The sequence below is a fragment of the Bos javanicus genome, chromosome 16 (assembly GCF_032452875.1).
Source record: "Bos javanicus breed banteng chromosome 16, ARS-OSU_banteng_1.0, whole genome shotgun sequence".
NCBI classification, from domain to species: domain Eukaryota; kingdom Metazoa; phylum Chordata; class Mammalia; order Artiodactyla; family Bovidae; genus Bos; species Bos javanicus.
The window spans coordinates 7624824-7646653 of record NC_083883.1 but is presented as its reverse complement, the minus strand read 5'-3'; the positions used below and the strand labels follow the sequence as shown (position 1 = coordinate 7646653).

Below are 21830 nucleotides of genomic sequence, written 5' to 3'. Positions count from 1 at the left end.
GCCTTTCACAATAATGACTATGCCAATATTGGCGGTAATCCACCTATGTTTGCCCTGGGTTCCATGACCACTGAGGCCATCTTACAATGATGGACACAATCTGGACCTCTGGAGCTCTAGGACCTGCAGGCATAAACAGAGATGCAGGGACCCCCTTGCTCCATGACTGAGGATCCCATGGTTGAGTGATTAAGTACAGGTCAGGGGTCCAGAACAGACACACTGGGACCACCCCGAGGTTTTCAGTTTATCCTTTTCCACCTAGGAGGTGAGTAGCTTGGTCCATTTTTTCTCAGCACCATCTCCATTCCAGCAAAATGAATATTAACCAAATTTGAGGAATAATTGAGTTGAGGAAAGAATTAGGTAATCTATAGCCAGTGCACAGTGTGATCAGAAGTGTTTAGAAAGTTCACAGATGACTTGTGCTGTATAAGAGGGAGACATCTCCTGAAGAAACACACACAGACAGCTTGAGAATCACGCTGCATGGGCTCACACATGGGACCCTAACCCACGCATCTAAATGATGTAGCTGTGTCCAGGTACCATAGACCACAGACATTTTCTTTCCTGGGAGACCAGTCTCTTATCTATACCCCCTCCCTTTACCCCCTTTAGGAATTCAGCATCAGGGCAACTCTCCAAACAGAGCTGGCAAGAGATTGCCACCTTCATCAACTAGATTATTTTCATCAGAGGGATGATCCCTGAATAATTACCATGTTCACTGGCTTGTTCACGTGCCTGCAATTAGAAAGAAGAAAACAGTGAGAGTGTGTCAGTGTCTTCAGTCCTGTGCATTCAGGTCTTTTGTTCTCTTTTTCTTGTCAGAAAACCAAATGGGAATGTGGTGTTCAGTCTGTAGCCCCAAAAGAATAATAGAGGACACCCCAACATATATAGAGGAGGCTAGCCCTCCTCCTGGAAGAGCACTCCAGCTCATTTTCACCAGTAATTAAAACTTTCATTTCAGGAAGGAACAGTTTCTGCTGAGGAAACTGCTCCCGATTCCAGTTTTTATTTTGTGTTGTCTTTTTTGAAAACCATCCTTTTGAGTAAGTTATCTGCTGGGAGAAATTCATCCATCAAATTAAAAACTGTTTCTATGAACTGTCTGGTGTAATTTGAACCTTTATCTGAATTCAGCTAGAAAATAAAGTCATGAAGCAACACTTTTATCTCAGATGAATAGGAGGCACTTACTATGGAGTTGGGCGGAGCCTCTTCCTCCAACCTTGAAACGGATAGCCCCTCAAGATGGTCCTCAGGGAGCTCTAGGAGGACATAGAGGAATTGTCAGGACATCTCTGATGCTGATCGAGAAGACCTTGTTAATGTGGACCCATCGGGGGAGTGTGTGGATGTGGGTGATTAATAAGTGTTGGCTGAAATCTGCTGGACAACCTTTCTCTTGGGTGGAGGAAGGCAAAGGAGATGAACGTTTCAGAAATGAGTCAGAGAGCCTTAAGCTTTCTGGCTAAGGGGAACCTGATCGCCTTGAAACTCGGTCTGACAGAGGGAAGCACTAAAAATCACACTATGCTTCAATAGTCATGTACAGTTGTGAGACTTGGACCATTAAGAAGGCTGAGTGCCAAAGAATTAATGCTTTAGAATAGTGGTGCTGAAGAGACTCTTGTGAGTTCCTTGGACAGCAAGGAGATCAAACCAGTTAATCATAAAGAAAATCAATCAGGAATATTCATTGGAAGGACTGATGCTGAAACTTCAATACTTTGGCTGCCTGATGTAAAGAACAGGCTCACTCCAAAAGCCCCTGATGCTGGGAAAGACTGAGGGCAGGAGGAAAAGAAGGGGCCACAGAGGATGAGATGTCTGGATAGCATTATCGACTCAATGGACATGAATTTGAGCAAACTCAGGAAGATAGTGAAAGACAGGGAAGCCTGGTATGCTTCTGTCCGTGGGTTCACAGACGTAACTTAGCGACTGAGCATTGTCATAAAAAATACATTGTATTTATTCTTTTCATAATTTTTAAGAGTTAAAAAGTTCCATCAGTTCAGTTCAGTTGCTCAGTCGTGTCTGACTATTTGTGACCCCATGAATCGCAGCACACCAGGCCTCCCTGTCCATCACCAAATCCCAGAGTCCACCCAAACCCATGTTCATTGAGTCGGTGATGCCATCCAACCGTCTCATCTTCTGTCATCCACATCTCCTCCTGCCCTCAATCTTTCCCAGCATCAGGGTCTTTTCAAATGACTCAGCTCTTCACATCAGGTGGGCAAAGTATTGGAGTTTCTGCTTCAACATCAGTCCTTTCAATGAACACCCAGGACTGATCTCTTTTAGGTTGGAATGGTTGGATCTCCTTGCAGTCCAAGGGACTCTCAAGAGTCTTCTCCAACAGTGCAGTTCAAAAGCATCAATTCTTTGGTGCTCAGCTTTCTTTATAGTCCAACTATCACATCCATACATTACTACCGGAAAAAGCATAGCCTTGACTAGACGGACCTTTGTTGACAAAGTAATGTCTCTGCTTTTTGATATGCTGTCTAGGTTGGTCATAACTCCTTCCAAGGAGTAAGTGTCTTTTAATTTCATGACTGCAATCACCATCTGCAGTGATTTTGGAGCCCAGAAAAATAAAGTCAGCCACTGTTTCCCCATCTATTTGCCATGAAGTGCTGGGACCAGATGCCATGATATTAGCTTTCTGAATGTTGAGCCTTAAGCCAACTTTTTCACTCTCCTCTTTCACTTTCCTCAAGAGGCTCTTTAGTTCTTCTTCAGTTGTTGCCATACGGGTGGTCTCATCTGCATATCTGAGGTGATTGATATTTCTCCCGGCAATCTTGATTTTTCTGCATTCACAATTTAGTGTACCTATCAACACCATCTACATCTTTTTCATCAGATCCAATATAACCTCTGTACCCATTAAGTCATAATCCACCTTCTCCGTTGCCTCCTCGCTTTGGTAATTTCTATTTCCAGCTTCCATGAGTTAGCCTATTCTGTGTACCTTAAACCAGTGGAATCATACAATATTTGTCTTTCTGTGCCTGCCTTATTTCACTAACTATAATAAATGTTTGTGTTAAATTGTCCACCCATTTTGTAGCATATTTCAATCTTTAATTCATTTTTATGGCAGGATAGTATTCCATTCTGAGTACATATCACAATTCATTTATCCATTTATCACATGATGGTCTTTGGGTTGTTTCTAGTATTTAAGTACTAATAATACACTGTGAACATTAGTGTGCAGATTTCTGTATGGTACTATAATTTAAATGTGCATATTTAAAATATCACTGTATATAACAATACAAAGTGTGAATGTTAGGTGAACTAATATGTTAGACTTTGAATTACTAAAAATATATTTTGTCACTAATTGTAAAAAAATGTAGCACACATATGTTGTCTGTGAGTAGAATTTGATAGCTGAAACTGAAGTGATATGATATTGGAATTTTCTGTATAATCCATACAACTTTTATGTCAATGTAATCCTGCTTTAAATAAAGTCTAATAATTTAAAGATATCTTGAAACATGACTTCAGGGGGGAACACATCACACCTAGTGTTAAAAAATTAGCTAATGTCCAAACCATAGCTAGAGACCATCGTCACTTTTAAGCATGAACCAAATGCTGAATTTAGAATGCATCTTTCCTTTCATAGTTAAAGCAGTACCAACTGATATACTTTCAATTTGAACACATGAAATACAAGAACATTGCTTAATATTTCTGTTTGCTTTCTTAAATATGAAGCCCTGAACATACTACAATAATCATTCTTGAATGAACTTAATGAGAAAATTTCCACAGTACCTTCAGTTGAGTCACTTAGAGGGTGCACCCTATTATGTGGCCAACAACAAACTCTCTTCATCCAGCTGGTTCTTGATGTTCTTGACATCCGAGGGATGTTTCTTTTCGCCTTCTGGATGAGACCTCCTGTGAAATGCATTATAATGGTGAGAGCTGTCGACATCTTGCCGGCAGAGGACCACCCGGGAGCTAATAATAATTGATCCATAATTCAATCCTCTGGTCCCCTTCCTCACCAGATGCCTTGCAAGGCCTCCTGAATCCAAGGTGGACTTAGGAAGATCTGCAGTTTGATGTGCACTGAAAACATCCAACAGACTGGCTGTGTGTGCAAATATCTCTGTTTAACTGAGACCTAGAAGCTCAGCAGAGCATGGTGACCATGACTGACGGACTGGATTCAAATCACATTTAGGAGAAGCAGGTACTTGGGAAAGACATATGGATCCCTCTTTGCCTCACTTCCCTGTCCTGAGTTGGAGAAATGTTAACATGGCCTATTTTTAGTATTATGAGGCCAAGAATGATTAAATACAGGTAAAATATTAGAAAAATAAAGGAGGGACTTCCCGGGCAGTCCAGTGGGTAAGAATCTGCCTCGCAATGCAGGGGATGGGGTTTGATTTCTGGTCGGCAAACTCCGGTCCCACATGCCTCTGAGCAGTTAAGCCCACATGTTGCAACTACTGAGGTCAAGCACCACAAGTAGAGAGTCAGTGCCCTGCAATGAAAGATCTGCACAATGTGATGAAGATCCCTTGTGCCACAACTAGGACCCGATGCAGCCAAATAAATGATAGACAGACAAATAAATAAATAGAAAAGTAAAGGACTGGTGCTTCATAATGCCTCTGTAAGTGTTCAACCTTGAATGATGGCAAGAATAAGATGGACCTTCAGTAGTGGTTGAAAGCAGAGAGGGCATTTTGATGGCTCCAATAAGTGGGGATGGAAGCTTATTCTTCAGCTTTTTCACAGAAACAAGTTTTTATAGCTCATGGAGAGTATCTATTATCACCTCTTCGGACACCCAGCCCTGTTCAAGAGGAAGGGTGGACAAAGTGTGGGCTGTAATCCATATGTTACATTAGATGGTGTTGAAATTTAGAGAGATGAAGTGATTTTCCAAGGGTCACACAATGATAAATAGTGGATCTGGGACAGGATTGTAGATGGTTCCCTGAGGACACAGATGCCTGCACCCCTGAGACCTGTGCTAAAACCCCTTAACCAGGACCTCAACCCTACCTCCAACTCAAATTATCCTGCCCCTAGTTTTCTGGGGATGAGAGCTGATGCCCTGAAGAAGGTGCCTCAGCCTTAAAAAGAGCTCCAATCCTCCTCCTACCACTCATCTCTATATTTCAGTTCCTGATCCAAAATACAAGTTTCCTCTGAGCAAAGCTTCTCAGAAAGACCACAGGATTCCAAGTCTGTCCATCCTCCAAAGCTTCTTCACACACTCAACCATCTCACGAGCAGCCTTCCCAAAGCCCAGTTCACCTTGCTAAGTGACCAGTCATCTGTTTGGCCAACAAGTTGCCTCAGAGCTCAGAATCTTCTAAACCAAAGGGCAAATGATGGCTCTACAAAGAATTAGCTTCGTTTTAACTTGACCAAGTCTGGATGAGCAGTTAATGTGAGTTAACTGGGGGGGTGGCCATCTGTGCTGGCCTTTGGTGGCTTAACTAAGTCTGAGATGCTCAAAGTCTCACAGCTGATCTGAACACTTATTTGAGCAGCCTGGACCAAGTGCTAGCTAAGAATGGGCAGGAGTTCAACCTTCCCCCACTAAAATTCTGACTCTTATCAACTTCTCATCATGATCTAGACCCAGTAGTCAAGACTACAGAGCCCCATATTCTTTTTGAAAATCATCTCCATCCTCACAGCCTGGAGACTCTAACCCTAGATTCTCCTTGAGGATCAACAGACAAGCTCTCCTTCCCTCAGTGACCAAATGTTCATCCTACCAACCCAACAGCACTATGCCATCTCACTAAACTCCTTGGCAACAGCCAAACAATGATCCAGCCCACATCCACCCATGGGCATCCCACCAGTAAATCCCGTTTCTTTCCTTCTTAAGTCTCTAGATTTACACTGCTAGTGTTTGTAGATTTGGGCAGCAACATTTGAGAAGAGTTGAGATGTAATTCCCTTTTACTATGATGTCTGATGTTGGGGAGACATCATGGTTCTCCTCTGTTAGTTCTTTCCATCTGTTCTCTGGTGTACAAAACTGGCATTGGGAAATTGGAAATCTAGGAAGATATTTAAGGCAGCCAGCTGACAGTAGAATCAAAATATAATTTAAGGAATAATACAAAACTATAAAACACAATTATAACTCTGTAGATAAATTAGAGTGATGGAAAAGAAAAATAATTTAAAAAAGATGAGGAAAATTCATGAGTAAAGGTTAACCAGCCCATTTGAAGGAACAACGTTCAGAGGAGCAGTGGGAACCTACCTCCCAAACAATTCAGGTTACCCATTTCTCTTTGCCACCATACATGAAGCTCTCAGCTCGCAAACACACTGAATGCAGAATGTGTATCACCACATTACCATGGCAACCACACATCACAGAACCTTCAGAATTAACTGGACTCTGCACAGGATGAGTCCAACTGCCACTGTCCAACTGCTACTGTCATTCTACGGACAAGTTTGGCTTTTCAGAGTAAACATTTTATTTCAAAAATTGAATCTCAGGCTCACACATTCCTCTCTGATTATGAAAATAATTTATATGAATGAAAATGTTCTGTCCCCAAGTATAGCTGATAGTGAACATTTCGGGGTGAGGAGGGACAAATCTAACACATTGAGAATAAAAAGAGATTCTATTCTTGATTAGAATATCATCTTGGTACTGATCACAAGTTTGTGCTCCTAACACACAGTGAGGAGAGAAAGCCTTACCTCAGGGCCACACAAGGAGAAAAGACAGACAAAAAAAGCTGAGCACCCAGAAAACTTTTAGCAAGGTGCTTTTCTAGGAAAGCTGAGGGAGTGGCCTGGTTACTTCTGGGGTCAGAGTCTTTGTTCCTGAGGTCAGGTCATGGTCAGGTCACGATGTTCTTGTGGTGGTGGTGGTGGTTTAGTCACTGAGTCAAGTCTGACTCTTGCGGCCCCATGGACTGTATCCTGCCTGGATCCTCTGTCCATGGGATTCTCCAGGCAAGAGTACTGGAGCGGGTTGCCATTTCCTTCTTCAGGGGACCTTCCCAACCCAAGAATCAAACCCTGGTCCCCTGCACTGCAGACAGGTTCTTTACCGATGGAGCTATGAGGGAAGCCCTCAGTCAGTTCAGTTCAGTCCCTCAGTCGCATCCGACTTTTTGAGACCCCACGAATCACAGCATGCCAGGCCCTCTTGTCCATCACCAACTCCCGGAGTTCACTCAGACTCACGTGCATCGAGTCAGTGATGCCATCCAGCCATCTCATCCTCTATCGTCCCCTTCTCCTCCTGCCCCCAAACCCTCCCAGCATCAGAGTCTTTTCCAATGAGTGAACTCTTCACATGAGGTGACCAGAGTATTGGAGTTTCAGCTTTAGCATCATTCCTTCCAAAGAAATTCCAGGGCTGATCTTCAGAATGGACTGGTTGGATCTCCTTGCAGTCCAAGGGACTCTCAAGAGTCTTCTCCAACACCACAGTTCAAAAGCATCAATTCTTCTGCACTCAGCTTTCTTTACAGTCCAACTCTCACATCCATACATAACCACTGGAAAAACCATAGCCTTGACTAGACGGACCTCTGTTGGCAAAGTAATGTCTCTGCTTTTCAATATGCTATGTAGGTTGGTCATAACTTTTCTTCCAAGGAGTAAGCATCTTTTAATTTCATGGCTGCAGTCACCATGTGCAGTGATTTTGGAGCCCAGAAAAATAAAGTCTGACACTGTTTCCACTGTTTCCCTATCTATTTCCCATGAAGTGATGGGACCGGATGCCATGATCTGAGTTTTCTGAATGTTGAGCTTTAAGCCAACTTTTTCACTCTCCTCTTTCACCTTCATCAAGAGGCTTTTTAGTTCCTCTTCCTTTTCTGCCATAATGGTGGTGTCATCTGCATATCTGAAGTTATTGATATTTCTCCCAGCAATCTTGATTCCAGCTTGTGTTCTTCTAGCCCAGCATTTCTCATGATGTACTCTGCATATAAGTTAAATAAGCAGGGTGACAATATACAGCCTTGATGTACTCCTTTTCCTATTTGGAACCAGTCTGTTGTTCCTTGTACAGTTTTAACTGTTGCTTCCTCACCTGCATACAAATTTCTCAAGAGGCAGATCAGGTGGTCTGGTATTCCCATCTCTTTCAGAATTTTCCACAGTTTATTGTGATCCACACAGTCAAAGGCTTTGGCATAGTCAATAAAGTAGAAACAGATGTTTTTTTCTGGAGCTCTCTTGCTTTTTTGATGATCCAGCAGATGTTGGCAATTTGGTCTCTGGTTCCCCTGCCTTTTTTAAAACGAGCTTGAACATCTGGAAGTTCACGGGTCATGTATTGCTGAAGCCTGGCTTGGAGAATTTTGAGCATTACTTTACTAGCGTGTGAGATGAGTGCAACTGTGTGGTAGTTTGAGCATTCTTTGGCATTGCCTTTCTTTGGGATTGGAATGAAAACTGACCTTTTCCAGTCCTGTGGCCACTGCTGAGTTTTCCAAATTTGCTGACATATTGAGTGCAGCACTTTCACAGCATCATCTTTCAGGATTTGAAATAACTCAACTGGAATGTCATCACCTCCACTAGCTTTGTTTGTAGTGATGCTTTCTAAGGCTCACGTAACTTCACATTCCAGGATATCTGGCTCTCGGTGAGTGATGACACCATAGTGATTATCTGGGTCATGAAGATCCTTTTTGTACAGCACTAATGTTGCTGTAAACCTCCCCACAAAACAAATGCTACTCTCAGTTCTGACAAGAAGGCATCAGGTCCCAGGCACCACCCTCTATTTCTGGGGTCCAGGCCCAGGCCAGGAGGAGGGGGTCCTGGGCAGGCAGGGTATCCGGCACCCCGTCAGGGTCCTCCATCCAGTGCCTGGCCCTGGCTGAGGGGGCGGGTCTCAGTGGGCAGCACCTCAGAGCCAAGTCCCAGACCCCATCCAACTTTCTTCTCTCTGGGTGCCTGGTGCCCAGGACCCAGGCAGGCCTCAGGCTGTTCATTTAAGCTGCAGAGACACACTTGTAGCAACTTCCAACTGGGTTAATCTTTAGTTCACAGCAATTACTCTTTTTGACAGAGGTCCCAACCACAGAGGCGAGCCTGAAATGATGTGTAAGATCCTTGCACACCAACCTAACCTCCTGCCACCTCCTGGGGGTGGACAACCGATCAATGCTGGACCAAGTGTGGAAATGTGAATGGAGAAATGGGAGCTGGGAAACTCTTCCCTTAGTAGCCAGGGTCATATCCTCCAGCTGCCCAGGGCTCTGGGGACCATGCCCATATCGTCCTCTGCACCTTATAGGTCATGGAGGCAGGGACTGGGGAGAGGTTCACTGCTTTGTGTTGGGAAGAACCCCTGGAGAAGGGAAAGGCTACCCAACCCAGCATTCTGGCCTGGAGAACACCATGGACTCTATAGTCCATGGGGTCGCAAAGAGTCGGACAAGATTCAGCCAATTTCACTTTCACTTCGGCTGCTTTGTGGCCTGGATCTGGCCTGTGGGCACCAGTGGTGAGGGCTCTGGGACTCTGTGGGACACAGTCCCCAAACTGTTCTGGGCCGCCATCTCACCCGCCTGCCTTGAGGCCAGAGGGCCTGGATAGCGCATGGAGAAGGCTTCTGTCCCAGACTCATCAAACTCTGGCGAGGACTGCTGACAGGTTTCCTGTTGGTGGAGCATGACCTCTAAGCCTAGGCTAAGGGTCCTACTGAAGATCTTACAATATTGACTGTGCACCCACCCCACCCCTAGTACAGTCTCCTCCACCCATTTCTACTCTTTCCAAGTCCCCGGACTTCCCTAGAAGAAACAAAGCCTAAGATTTAATCTTATAAACAAAATTAAGTTTCATACCTAATTTATCTACTTGTACTCTTTATTTGGACCCCTGTAAATTCTTCTCACAAAAATGAACATTTTTGTCGTGTGTTGCAAGCATGTTTTCAATTTATCACTATCTTTAAGGTTTTTTTTTATCTTTGTTTATTTGTTTTTGTCTGTGTAAGGTCTTCCTTGTCATGCTTGTCTTCTCTCTAGCTGTCCTGAGTAGGGACTTCTCTCTTGTTGTGGAGCACAGGCTCTAGGTGCACAGGCTTCAGTAGCTGTAACTCACAGGCTCTAGAGCCCTGGGTCAGTAGCTGTGGTGCACAGGCTAGTTGCTCAGCGGCATGTGGGATCTTCCCAGACCAGGGACCAGATCCATGTCCCCTGCACTGGCAGGCAGATTCTGAACCCCTGGGCCACAAAGGAAGTCCCATCACTGTCTTTTTATTATGGTTACTTTTACTTATATCATGAAGATATTTATTTTCAAAAACATCAGTAATTTAAATATTTTTGTTATTTTGGTTGTGAGAAGGAAAAGGGGAGGGATGTTATGACTAATATTTTTATTAAGGGCCAAGTACACCTTTAAAAATATTTTAATAAATAGGAAAATAACAGCAGGTGTTTAAAGACAACTTTTCTATTAAACAATTCTAAATATTTCTAAAGATGTTTGTCAAAATGAACTAATTAATTTTTTAGGGTAATGAGAGAAATTTCCTCCCAGAAATGATATAGAGTAGAAATATCCTGATACAGTCATAAATGGAACTGAGTATTTTGTAAAACACATGTGATAATTTATGTCTCAAAAACCTGAAAACATTTTGGAAGTGATAATGATGGTATATCAATGATTAAGTCATTTTAACAAATTTCATTCACAATGTGTCTATTCATCAGATAATGAACTTGCAGTTGTTTTCTGAGAAAAGAGGGGCACGTTCAATTCATGTTAGTTAAAGAACTTTAAAAGAATTTGTGATTAAATTTGTTATGTCCTATTAATGATTTCAATGGTGGAGAATTCACTAAGTTTTAATACAGCTCCAATTTGCCAAGTATATTTGTATTTCTTTGACCAAGCAACATATTGGACTTTTTGAAAGTTTTCCTATAGTTGATTCAAGAACTATTTATAAAAGTTGGTGAATATTTATAATAATTAAACAGGGTAAATTATGTAAAACAAGGAAACGGGACCAACTTAGAGAATATCACTCTGTTAAGTGCATAGTATCTCGAACATCCTAACTAAATTCTGCTGACTATAAGTAGTGTGAGCTATTCTTGTTATGGACTAAACCTCTGTGTCCCCACATAAATTTATATGTTGAAACCCTAACCTCCAGTGAGATGGTCCCAGGAGGTGGGGCCTTTGGGAGGTAATTACATTATGAGGGTGGAGTCCCCATGACATTACCATCTTTCTAAAAAGAGGAATAGAGCTCATCCTTTCTCTCTTTCTGCCACATGAAGATAAATGAGAAGGTGGCAAAATCTAAGGAAGACACATTCACCAGAACCTGACCTTGCTGAATCCTGACCTTGACTCTCAACCTTTAGACTATGGGAAACAAATAATTATTATATAACCAACTTCATCCAAGGTATTCTGTTACTGCACCCCTAACTGACTGAAGCACATATCATTATGGATTTTGAGAGTAGAGTTTTCTTTAGCTATTTATTTCATAGAAAGGAGCCACAGATCCTCCCAAAAACATTGCACTGGAAAGAGTTAAATAGGCAAGGAAAACTTTATTCAAGACATTGTGATAAAGGTCAAGACTATTGCAAGGAGAAAGATTGAACTCAACTCCCCTGAAACAAGTGACTGGGATAGGGGGATTTGTAAACACTGAGTGAGCTAATGAGAACATAACACAGGCCCTCAGCCTCAGGGTTCCCATTTGTGCTTAGCCATTGGCACTTGTGGAAATGAAGCTTCCGCCTTTCCACACAGACTGGGATAAAGGGACCCGTTTTTCAGATGATCATTTTTGGGAAGGCGGGCTCATAGGTTCTCGAGGAAGACATTCCTGGGTTGTAAAATGTTCACAGATCATCATGGTAGAGAAGGAACTCACACACCTTCTAAAGTAGATGGTCAAAGAATAAGGAGGCAAGAAAAAGTGTCTGGAATAAATTGGGAGATTGGGATTTATATTTACACACTGTTGTATACAAAGTAGACAACTAATAAGGCTCTACTCTACAACACAGGGGACTCTCTTCAATACTCTATGTGCTGTGCTTAGTCAATCAGTCGTGCCCAAATTTTTGTGACCCCATTGACTGTAATCCATCAGGTTCCTCTGTCAATACTCTATGATTTATATATATGTGTATATATATATATATATATATATATATATATAAAGAGTTGAAAATGAGTGTATATATGTAACTGATTCACTGTGGTGTGCAGCAGAAACTAACACAACATTGTAAAGCAACTGTACTCCAAGACAAATTAGTTTTTAAAAATGTCTGAAGTTTATACAAACTGTGGGGACTGTTAAAGCCCTTTTCGTAAAGCCCTAGTTCTTGCTTTTTTACTCTTGATAGAAAGGGAAAATAAACAAAAGAAAATCTGTTGATCTGGTAGACATGCACTGCTAATCATTTTACATTGTGGTTTATTCATGAAGAACCTCTGAATAAACGAAACAGTAAAAATAATCCCTCAGCATTCTTGATAATACCTTTTTATTAATACATACTTTACAATTGTACATTTTAATGAAGGACAAATATGATAATGACAACAAATCAAATCTTTCGGATGTTTTGCTCAATGATATTAGAGTATATATTATAATGACTAATCTTGTAATGGTAACAGTGTGAGGGGCTAGAAGTCATCCCAGACTGCTATCAGCTTGGGATCCCCCTGAGACACCCAGACCCCTGAACACATACAGACATGTGCTTATTCCTATTTGCAAGCGTATTAGCCAGGGTAAAATTGATGAGAACTTATTAAAATACAGTTTCTTCTTGTTGTTCAGTCACTAAGTCACGTCGGACTCTTTGTGACTCCATGGACTGCAGCATGCGAGGTTTCCTAGTCCTTCACTGATTATGGTATTTGTATCATAATTAAATCCATTAGTGAGTACCTGGCATCACTTATTTCTCATTGAAAATATTTCCTGTATAATACAGTCTGCTGGATATGAGTGTAATTAAATAAGTCTTGATCTTACTTTTAAATCTAAAACCATCACTGTGTGACACTGCTGTTGTTGTTCAGTCAGTAAGTCATGTCCAGTTCTTCGCAACCCCATGGACTGCAATATGCCCAACTTCCCTGTCCTTCACTGTTTCTGGACTTTGCTCAAATTCATGTCCATTGACTCAGTGATGCTAACTACCTCCCTCTAACTACCTCATCCTTTGCTGCCCTCTTCTCCTTTTGTCTTCAATCTATACCAGCATCAGGGACTTTTCCAATGAGTCTGATCTTCAAAACAGGTGGGTAAAATATTGGCATTTCAACTTCAGTCATTCCAATGAGTATTTGACATTGATTTCCTTTAAGAGTGACTGGCTTGATCCCCTTGCAGTCAAACGGACTCTCAAGAGTCTTCTCCAACACCACGGTTCAAAAACACCAGTTCTTTGGCACTCAGCCTTCTTTACAATCCAACTCCTCCATTTGTACAACTACTGGCACAACCATATGACCTAGGACATTTGTCAGCAAAGTGATGTCTCTGCTTTTTAATATGCTGTCTAGGTTGGTCATAACTTTCCTTCCATGGAGTAAGTGTCTTTTAATTTCATGGCTGCAATCACCATCTGCAGTGATTTTGGAGCCCCCAAAATAAAGTCAGCCACTGCTTCCACTGTTTCCCTCATCTACTTGCCATGAAGTTGAAAGGCTGTTGCTGAACAATGCAAAGACCTCTGGATTCTTGGTCTCCGGAGGAGAAGAATTCAATCCGGGGCCAGAGACGAGGCTTGATTGCTCAGAGCTTTTGTGGAATAAAGTTTTATTAAAGTATATAGGAGATAGAGAAAGCTTCTGACATAGGCATCAGAAGGGGGCAGAAAGAGTACCCCCTTGCTAGTGTTAGCCACGGAGTTATATACTCTCTAATTAGTTATTACAGTGAATCAAAAGAATGTCTGGAGGTTGTAAAGACCTCACTAGACCTACTCCCATAATTTACACCTTAAGATAAGAGGATTAGCCAGAAGCTTTTTTTTCCAGAGACTGTCCTCAAGCAGGATACATTATTGTTATATAATCCTAAGGAATGTAGAAGGACACAAAAGTTTGTCCTTTCTTCCTCATTGAGAATTCCAGACCCCTCTCTCCTTGGGGACATCTGGACTTCTTATCAGCCTGCCTAGGAAATGACTCTCTCAAAATGATGGGACCGGATGCCATGATCTTCATTTTCTGAATGTTGAGCTTTAAGCCAAATTTTTCATTCTCTTCTTTCACTTTCATCAAGAGGCTCTTTAGTTCTTCACTTTCTGACGTAAGGGTGGTGTCACTTGCATATCTGAGGTTACTCTTATTTCTCCCGGCAATCTCGATTCTAGCTTGTGCTTCCTCCAGCCCAGCATTTCTCATGATGTGCTTTGCATATAAGTTAAATAACCAGGGTGACAATATACAACCTCGACGTACTCTTTTTCCCATTTGGAACCAGACTGTTGTTCCATGTCCAGTTCTCACTGCTGCTTCCTGAAATGAATACAGGTTTCTCAAGAGGCAGATCAGGTGGTCTGGTATTCCCATCTCTTTCAGAATTTCCCAGTTTATTGTGATCCACACATTCAAAGGCTTTGGCATAGTCAATAAAGCAGACATAGATTTTTTTTTTTTTTAACTCTCTTGCTTTTTGGATGATCCAGCGGATGTTGGCAGTTTGATCTCTGATTCCTCTGCCTTTTCTAAAAGCAGGTTGAACATGTGGAAGTTCACAGTTCATGTAATGCTAAAGGCTCACTTGGAGAATTTTGGGCATTACAGAGTGAAGTAAGTCAGAAAGAGAAAAAACAAGTGTTGCATATATAAGGGATATAGAAAATGGTCCTGATGTATGTCTTTGCAAGGCAGGAATAGAGATTCAGGCATAGAGAAGAGACTTCTGGACACAGCGGGTGCAGGAGAAGATAGGATGAACTGAGAGAATAGCATTGAAATATATTCATTACCATATGTAAAATAGATAGCTAATGTTAACTTTATGTATAACACTGCTGCTGCTGCTGCGTCTAAGTCGCTTCAGTCATGTCCGACTCTGTGCAACCCCATAGACGGTAGTCCACCAGGCTCCCCTGTCCCTGGGATTCTCCAGGCAAGAACACTGGAGTGGGTTGCCATTTCCTTCTCCAATGCATGAAAGTGAAAAGCGAAAGTGAAGTCGCTCAGTCGTGTCCTACTCTTAGTGACCCCATGGACTACAGCCCTCTAAGCTCCTTCATCCATGGGATTTTCCAGGCAAGAGTACTGGAGTGGGGTGCCATTGCCTTCTCCATGTATAACACAAGGAGCACAAACTGGTGCTCTTTGACAACCTGGATGGGTGGCATTGGATGGGAGGTGGGAGGAGGATTTAGGAAGGAGGGGACATATGTATACTTATGGCTGATTTATGTTGATGTATGGCAGAAACCAACACAACACTGTAACACAATTATCCTCCAAATAAAAATGAATAATTTTTTTAAAAAGTCCCTTTTAAAATTGACTGAAGTCAGGAATAAACCTGACTAAGGAGGCAAAAGAACTATATGCTGACAAATATTAAACATGGATAAAAGAAATTGAAGATGATTCAAAGAAATGGAATGATACCCATGATATTTGATTGGAAGAATTAATATTGTTAAAATGCCCACACTACAGAAAGCAATCCACAGATTTAATGCAATCTCTGTCAAGTCAACTATGACATTTTTCACAGAACTGAAACAAATATCCCAAAATTTATTTCGAAAACAAAACAAAACAAAACATCAAAAGCAATCCTAAGGTAAATGATCAAAGCAGGAGCCATAACCTTCACAGACTTGAGACAATGCTACAAAACTATGGTAATCAGAACAGAATGGTATTGGCACAAAAACAGACATGTGGATCAATGGAAATAACCCACATATCTATGGTCTATTAATCTTCAACAAATGAGGCAAGAATACACAATGGAGAAAAGATAGTCTCATCCACAAATGGTGTTGGGAAAGCTGGAAAGTCACATGTAAATTGATGAAGTTAGTGTACACCCTCACACCATACACAAAAGTAAACTAAAAATGGCTTAAAGTTTTAAATATAAGACATGACATGATAGAACTAGAAGAGAATATAGCAAAACATTCTCTGACATAAATCACAGCAATAGTTTCATAGATCAGTCTCCCAAGGCAATAGATATAAAAGCAAAAATAAAAAAGGAACATAATCAAACTCATAAGCTTTTCCACAGCAAGGGAAATCAGAAACAAAATGAAAAACAATCTACGGAATGGGAGGAAACATTTGCAAATGGTGTGAATAACAAAGGATTAATCTCCAAAATATACAAACAGCTCATAGAACTCAATAACAACAACAACAAAAAAAAACAAAGAATGCAATAAAAAACTGAGCAGAAGACCCAAATAAACATATTTCCAAAGAAAACATAGAGATGGCTCATAAGCATATAAAATGATGTTCAACATCACTAATAATGAGAAATTCAAGTCAAAACTACAACGATGTACCACCTCACAATAGTCAGAATGGTTATCATTAAAATGTCAATAACAAATGCTGGGGAGGGCATGAAGAAAATGAAACATCCCCCACCCCATACTGTTAATGGGACTATAAATTTGTGAAGCCATTATGGAATAGAGTAGTTACATTAAAAACTGAAAATAGAACTATTATGTTGCTATTGTTCATTTACTTAGTCATGTCCAACTCTTTGCCACCCCTTGGACTATAGCACTCCAGAGTTCCTTGTTCTTCACTATCTCCCAGAGTTTGCTCAAACTCATGTTCATTGAGTCGATGATGCCATCAAACCATCTCATCCTCTGTTATCCCCTTCTCCTCCTGCCTTCAATCTTTGCCAGCATCGAGGTCTTTCCAAATCAGTCAGTTCTTCAAATCAGGTGGCCAAATTATTGAAGCTTCAGCATAAGTCCTTCCAATGAATATTCAGAGTGGATTGACTGGTTTGATCTTCGAACTGTTCAAGGGACTCTCAAGAGTCTTCTCCAACACCACAGTTCAAAAGCATCAACACTGTGGTGCTCAGCCTTCTTTACAGTAGAACTCTCACATCCACACACGAATACTGGAAAACCATAGCCTTCACTATTTGGAGGTTGGTTGGTAATGTGATGTCTCTGCTTTTCAATACACTGTCTAGGTTTGTTATAGCTTTTCTTTCAAGGAACAAGTGTCTTAATTTCATGGCTGCAGTCACTGTCTGCAGTCATTTTGGAGCCCTCCAAAAAGAAGAGACATTACTTTACCAACAAAGTTTTATCTAATCAAGGCTATGGTTTTTCCAGTGGTCATGTATGGATGTGAGAGTTGCACTGTGAAGAAAGCTGAGTGCTGAATAATTGATGCTTTTGAACTGTGGTGTTGGAGAAGACTCTTGAGAGTCCCTTGGACTGGAAGGAGATCCAGCCAGTCCATTCTAAAGGAGATCAGCTCTGGGTGTTCTTTGGAAGGAATGATGCTAAAGCTGAAACTCCAGTACTTTGGCCACATCATGTGAAGAGTTGACTCACTGGAAAATACTCTGATGCTGGGAGGGACTGGGGGAAGGAGGAAAAGGGGATGACAGATGATGAGATGACTGGATGGCATCACTGACCCGATGGACATGAGTGTGAGTGAACTCCGGGAGTTGGTGATGCACAGGGAGGCCTGGTGTGCTGCGATTCATGGGGTTGCAAAAGGTCGGACATGAGTGAGTGACTGAACTGAACTGAAAATAAAGTCTCATTGCTTCCATTGTTTCCCCAACTATTTCTTATGGAGTGATGGGACCGGATGCCATTCAGTTCAGTTCAGTTTAGATACTCAGTTGTGTCCAACTCTTTGCTACCCCATGGACTGCAGCACACCAGACCTCCCTGTTCATCATCAACTCCCAGAGTTTACTCAAACTCATGCCCATTGAGTCAGTGATGCCATCCAACCATCTCATCTTCAGTCGACCCCTTCTCCTCCCGCCCTCAGTCTTTCCCAGCATCAGGGTCTTTTCAAATGAGTCAGCTCTTCACATCAGGTGGCCAAAGTACTGGAGTTTCTGCTTCAACATCAGTCCTTCCAATGAATATTCAGGACTGATTTCTTTTAGGATGGACTGGTTGGATCTCCTTGAACTCCAAGGGACTCTCAAGAGTCTTCTCCAACACCACAGTTCAAAAGCATCAATTCTTCAGTGCTCAGCTTTCCTTAGAGTCAAACTCTCACATCCATACATGACTACTAGAAAAACCATAGCCTTGACTAGATGGACCTTTGTTGGCAAAGTATTATCTCTGCTTTTTAATTTGCTGTCTAGGTTGCTCATTATCTTAATGATATCAGATTCCATTATCTTAATTTCTTCAATGCTGAAGTTTAAGCTAGCATTTTTTTTTTTTTACTCTCCTCTTTCCCATGTAGTTCCTTTTTGCTTTCTGTCATGACATTGGTGTTGCAGTAGAAATTACTAGGCAGTCAGTGTAAAACTCTGAAACCTCAGGCTTGTTTTCAGTAAACATCCTGCTCCACTGTCCTGGATTCCTGGAATGTGTCTTTAGTCTGATCAATTATCAGCACTCAGATCCAAAGAAAAGCAGCAATTAAATTCTGTTCCATATGCTTGAGGGAAAAACAATGGTGATCATTAATCTTAAGATCATACATTTGGCCCATGGTAAAATGGACAGAGGGCATGAAAAAGGGCAGTGACTTAATCCAAGGATCAAAAGAAGTCATAAAGATGATGTTAAGTATCTTGACCTTTAAAGTGAATGTTTAGAAATAATGTGATTTAAAGGGTATAAAAACCTCCTTGGGGTGATTCTTTACCCCCTCTCTATGCTGAGTGTCTATGCTGAGAGCTTTGCAATTTCCTTCTCTTTAATAAATCTTATTCAGTTACTACCATGTGCTTTTGCATGTTCATGAACTCCATTCTCTGGCTGCGTGGACAAGAACTCGGATTCCTGTCTCATCTTTTGGGGGCTCGTCTGGAAATCCTGAATGCCTACTCAAGGTAAGCACAGACACTCACTCTCAAATCTGTCATTCACTTCTCATTACCTAATCTAGCTGCACGGTCTCTTGAGCCACTCTATTACACAACCCTGCATGAGTTCCAAAAGCAGACAGCATTAGTAGACAGTGGCCTTGGGTCTCGGTATTAGCCAGCAGATTGACCTGGGGTGCTGAGCAAAATCTCTGCTAGGCTGCTGCCTCAGTGAGAACCGCAGGACATCTACCATTTCTCTTTCCTAACATTTAGAGGTTTTGAGATTTTTCACTTAAGGTAGGTGCCGGGGTCCTGCCCCGGCTGGTCCAGGGTATTCGAAGCGGGGACGGCGTTGGTGACCTATTTATTTAAATATTTTATCAAAGATATAAAGAGTAATAGGATGAGGATAGCTCAATAAAATTCAGTGAAGAAAAGAGGCTGAAATAAGGATAGCTCAGTGAGGAAATTCAGTGGAGAAAAGAGGCTGAGTAGCTTGGTTTACGCGGGAGACCAATAAAACTTCAAGACAAGAAGTTTGCACCACTTACGTAGGCCGCAGGCATCCTTCCGTTCTCCGAAGGAGAGGAGACACTGAGGCCTCCCCAGTCGGATCTTAGAAACCCAGGCATAATTAGTAAGCATGGTGGGTTCCACACTCCAGATGGAGACTCAGCCAGAGTGAGAGAGAGAGCGACATAGGGAGACCAGTATTTCGAGAAACTGATCCCAATTCTTTATTTTCCATGGTCTACTTTATACACTGAGATGTTATGCAAAAGTCACGTGGGTCAGCAGTCCTGACTTTATCAAAGTCAGGTGCTTCATACAAATGTATACAGAGGTCTTAGGGTGTTACATCATCTTCTGGCCAGGGGGGCCTGCTGACAATTTATGACCCTCTCCTTGTGACAACAGTCAGTCAACCAGGACACTTATTTCTCCAGGGGTGATTATTCTTAAAACAGACACCACCCAAATAAAGTTACATTCCTATAGGGTGAGGGTGTAGTGGGTTTTAGTTAAGGAAAGAATTTACTTAGCCTAAGGTCTAACGTGATTAATATCAAAGGTTAAGACTTATTTCTTCTATATATTCATTAATGTGTGTAAGGGCAGGGGATGTGGAGACGTAGCAATAAACATTGGCTCAACAAATGAAAAACCTTCACCAATACAATTTCTAATCAGCCCACTATACTTATACTTATAGTTTTCTAACTTCTCTAAAGAACCTGTTTTTAGAGGGTTTAAAGCATCTCGTGCCTCTCACGGTTGGGAGGCTGTGAGCAATCACATGTGGCCGGACGAGTCTGTCAGGCAGGCTAGAGAACCTTCAGAGGAGTTTGTAGGTTAAACACTCTTATCACGCCCAGGAATTATTATTAACTGGAGCTCTAGGTTAACTCCTTCTCCGAAAGAGGTGGTGGGGGACAGCCCCCCGTAAAGTCAGAGATGTAGGTGAGAGCACAAAGTAGTAAAGTAGGCAGGCTCTGGTTATGGGGTAGATGCTTGAGGATTTCCAGGGGGACTCCTGAGGCTCGATCCCGCCTTGCGTATGTCGAGCCTCCTTCCTCATGACCTTTGTCACGGGCGGAGTACCTCACTCTGGCCCCCAACAGATAGGATCATTTTGGAGTGTGTGTAAATACTAATAACCTTGTGCACTACATAGCTTGCTTTAGGGGAACTCCAGTTCAGGCACACCCAATGTTCAAGAGCACAGCAAGTCCACCAACTTAGGCTCTCACTCTATATCTCTCTCTAGGTGGAAAGGAAGATGGAGACAGGAAGAGGACAACAGTCTAGGGTAACCGGATAATGATGCTCCAGACCAGGTGCACTCCAGAGTTGAGGGAAGCATACTTTATTGGTGTTTCTTTGCTCCCACTGTGCAAGGTGGGGACACCCTCTATCAGAAGAATCAGAGAAAAGACGAAGAGCACTGGACGCTGGTCTTTTGTCTTTCAGATGGGAGCCACCTCTTCTTGCCTTACACCCAGCTCAAAGCAGATGCCTTTGGCAAGTATACTGAAGAACTAGAAGAAGTTTGACCCTTAGACCTTGTTAAAGAACTGTATGATCTTTTTCTGCACCAAGGCATAGCCTCAATAGGATCTATCTGATGTTGAAAAATGACCCCCTGAGGGCTCATTTGATTATAATACCATCCTCCAACTAGACCTCTTTTGTAGACCAGAAGGAAAATGGTCAGAAGTGCCATATATACAGATTTTATCTTGAGAGAGACAACCCTCTTATCCAGGAGTTGTGGGCTTGCTACTTCGATGCTGCCTATAACTTCCTCCAAGTCCTCAGGTCCAAACTATCACCCTTAACCAGAGCTGCCCAAACCTAGCCCGCAGGAGCCTCCACAATCTCTGGTAATGCCTTGGGCACCAGCAGCAGCTCCTACCCGAGTGGCTCCTAACCCAACACTGGTGATCTCTAGGCTGTATCCTCCCCTCCTTCCATTACAAGAAGGTCCTAATGGGGACTTGGGAGCCACAGGAGTCCATGTTCCTTTCCCCCTTCGAGATTTAAGGCAAATTAAATTAGACCTAGGAAGCTTTACTGAAGATCCTGACAATTATATAAGTGTTTTCCAGGGTCTAAACCAGTCTTTGAAATGGCACGGAAAGATATTATGCTAATCCTGACTAGCGCCCTTACTGACAATGAAAGAAGTAGTAATTAAAAATGCCCAGGGATGGGGTGATGAATGGTAAGCTATTGGCACGCAGGGGAGATGTGACAGTGAATCAGCATGGTTACCTACCGG

The 21830-nt window shown here is 42.1% G+C and overlaps 1 protein-coding gene across 5 annotated transcripts in view; it reads right to left on the bottom strand.

Annotated features, from left to right (window-relative positions):
- LOC133227545 (uncharacterized) overlaps positions 1-21830 on the bottom strand; it is a 48473-nt gene that overhangs the window by 24093 nt on the left and 2550 nt on the right. For 2 of the 5 annotated variants that reach the window (XM_061382141.1, XM_061382143.1), the window contains exons 1-4: positions 6287-7606; positions 3814-3939; positions 1207-1277; positions 723-747 (exon numbers count right to left, since the gene is read on the bottom strand). In XM_061382141.1, the coding sequence (XP_061238125.1) occupies positions 723-747; positions 1207-1277; positions 3814-3939; positions 6287-6311 (247 nt within the window). In that variant the 5' untranslated portion in view covers positions 6312-7606. Of the gene's footprint in view, positions 1-722; positions 748-1206; positions 1278-3813; positions 3940-6286; positions 7610-21830 lie in introns of those variants that run through there. The other 3 variants (XM_061382140.1, XM_061382142.1, XM_061382144.1) reach the window with 3 other exon arrangements.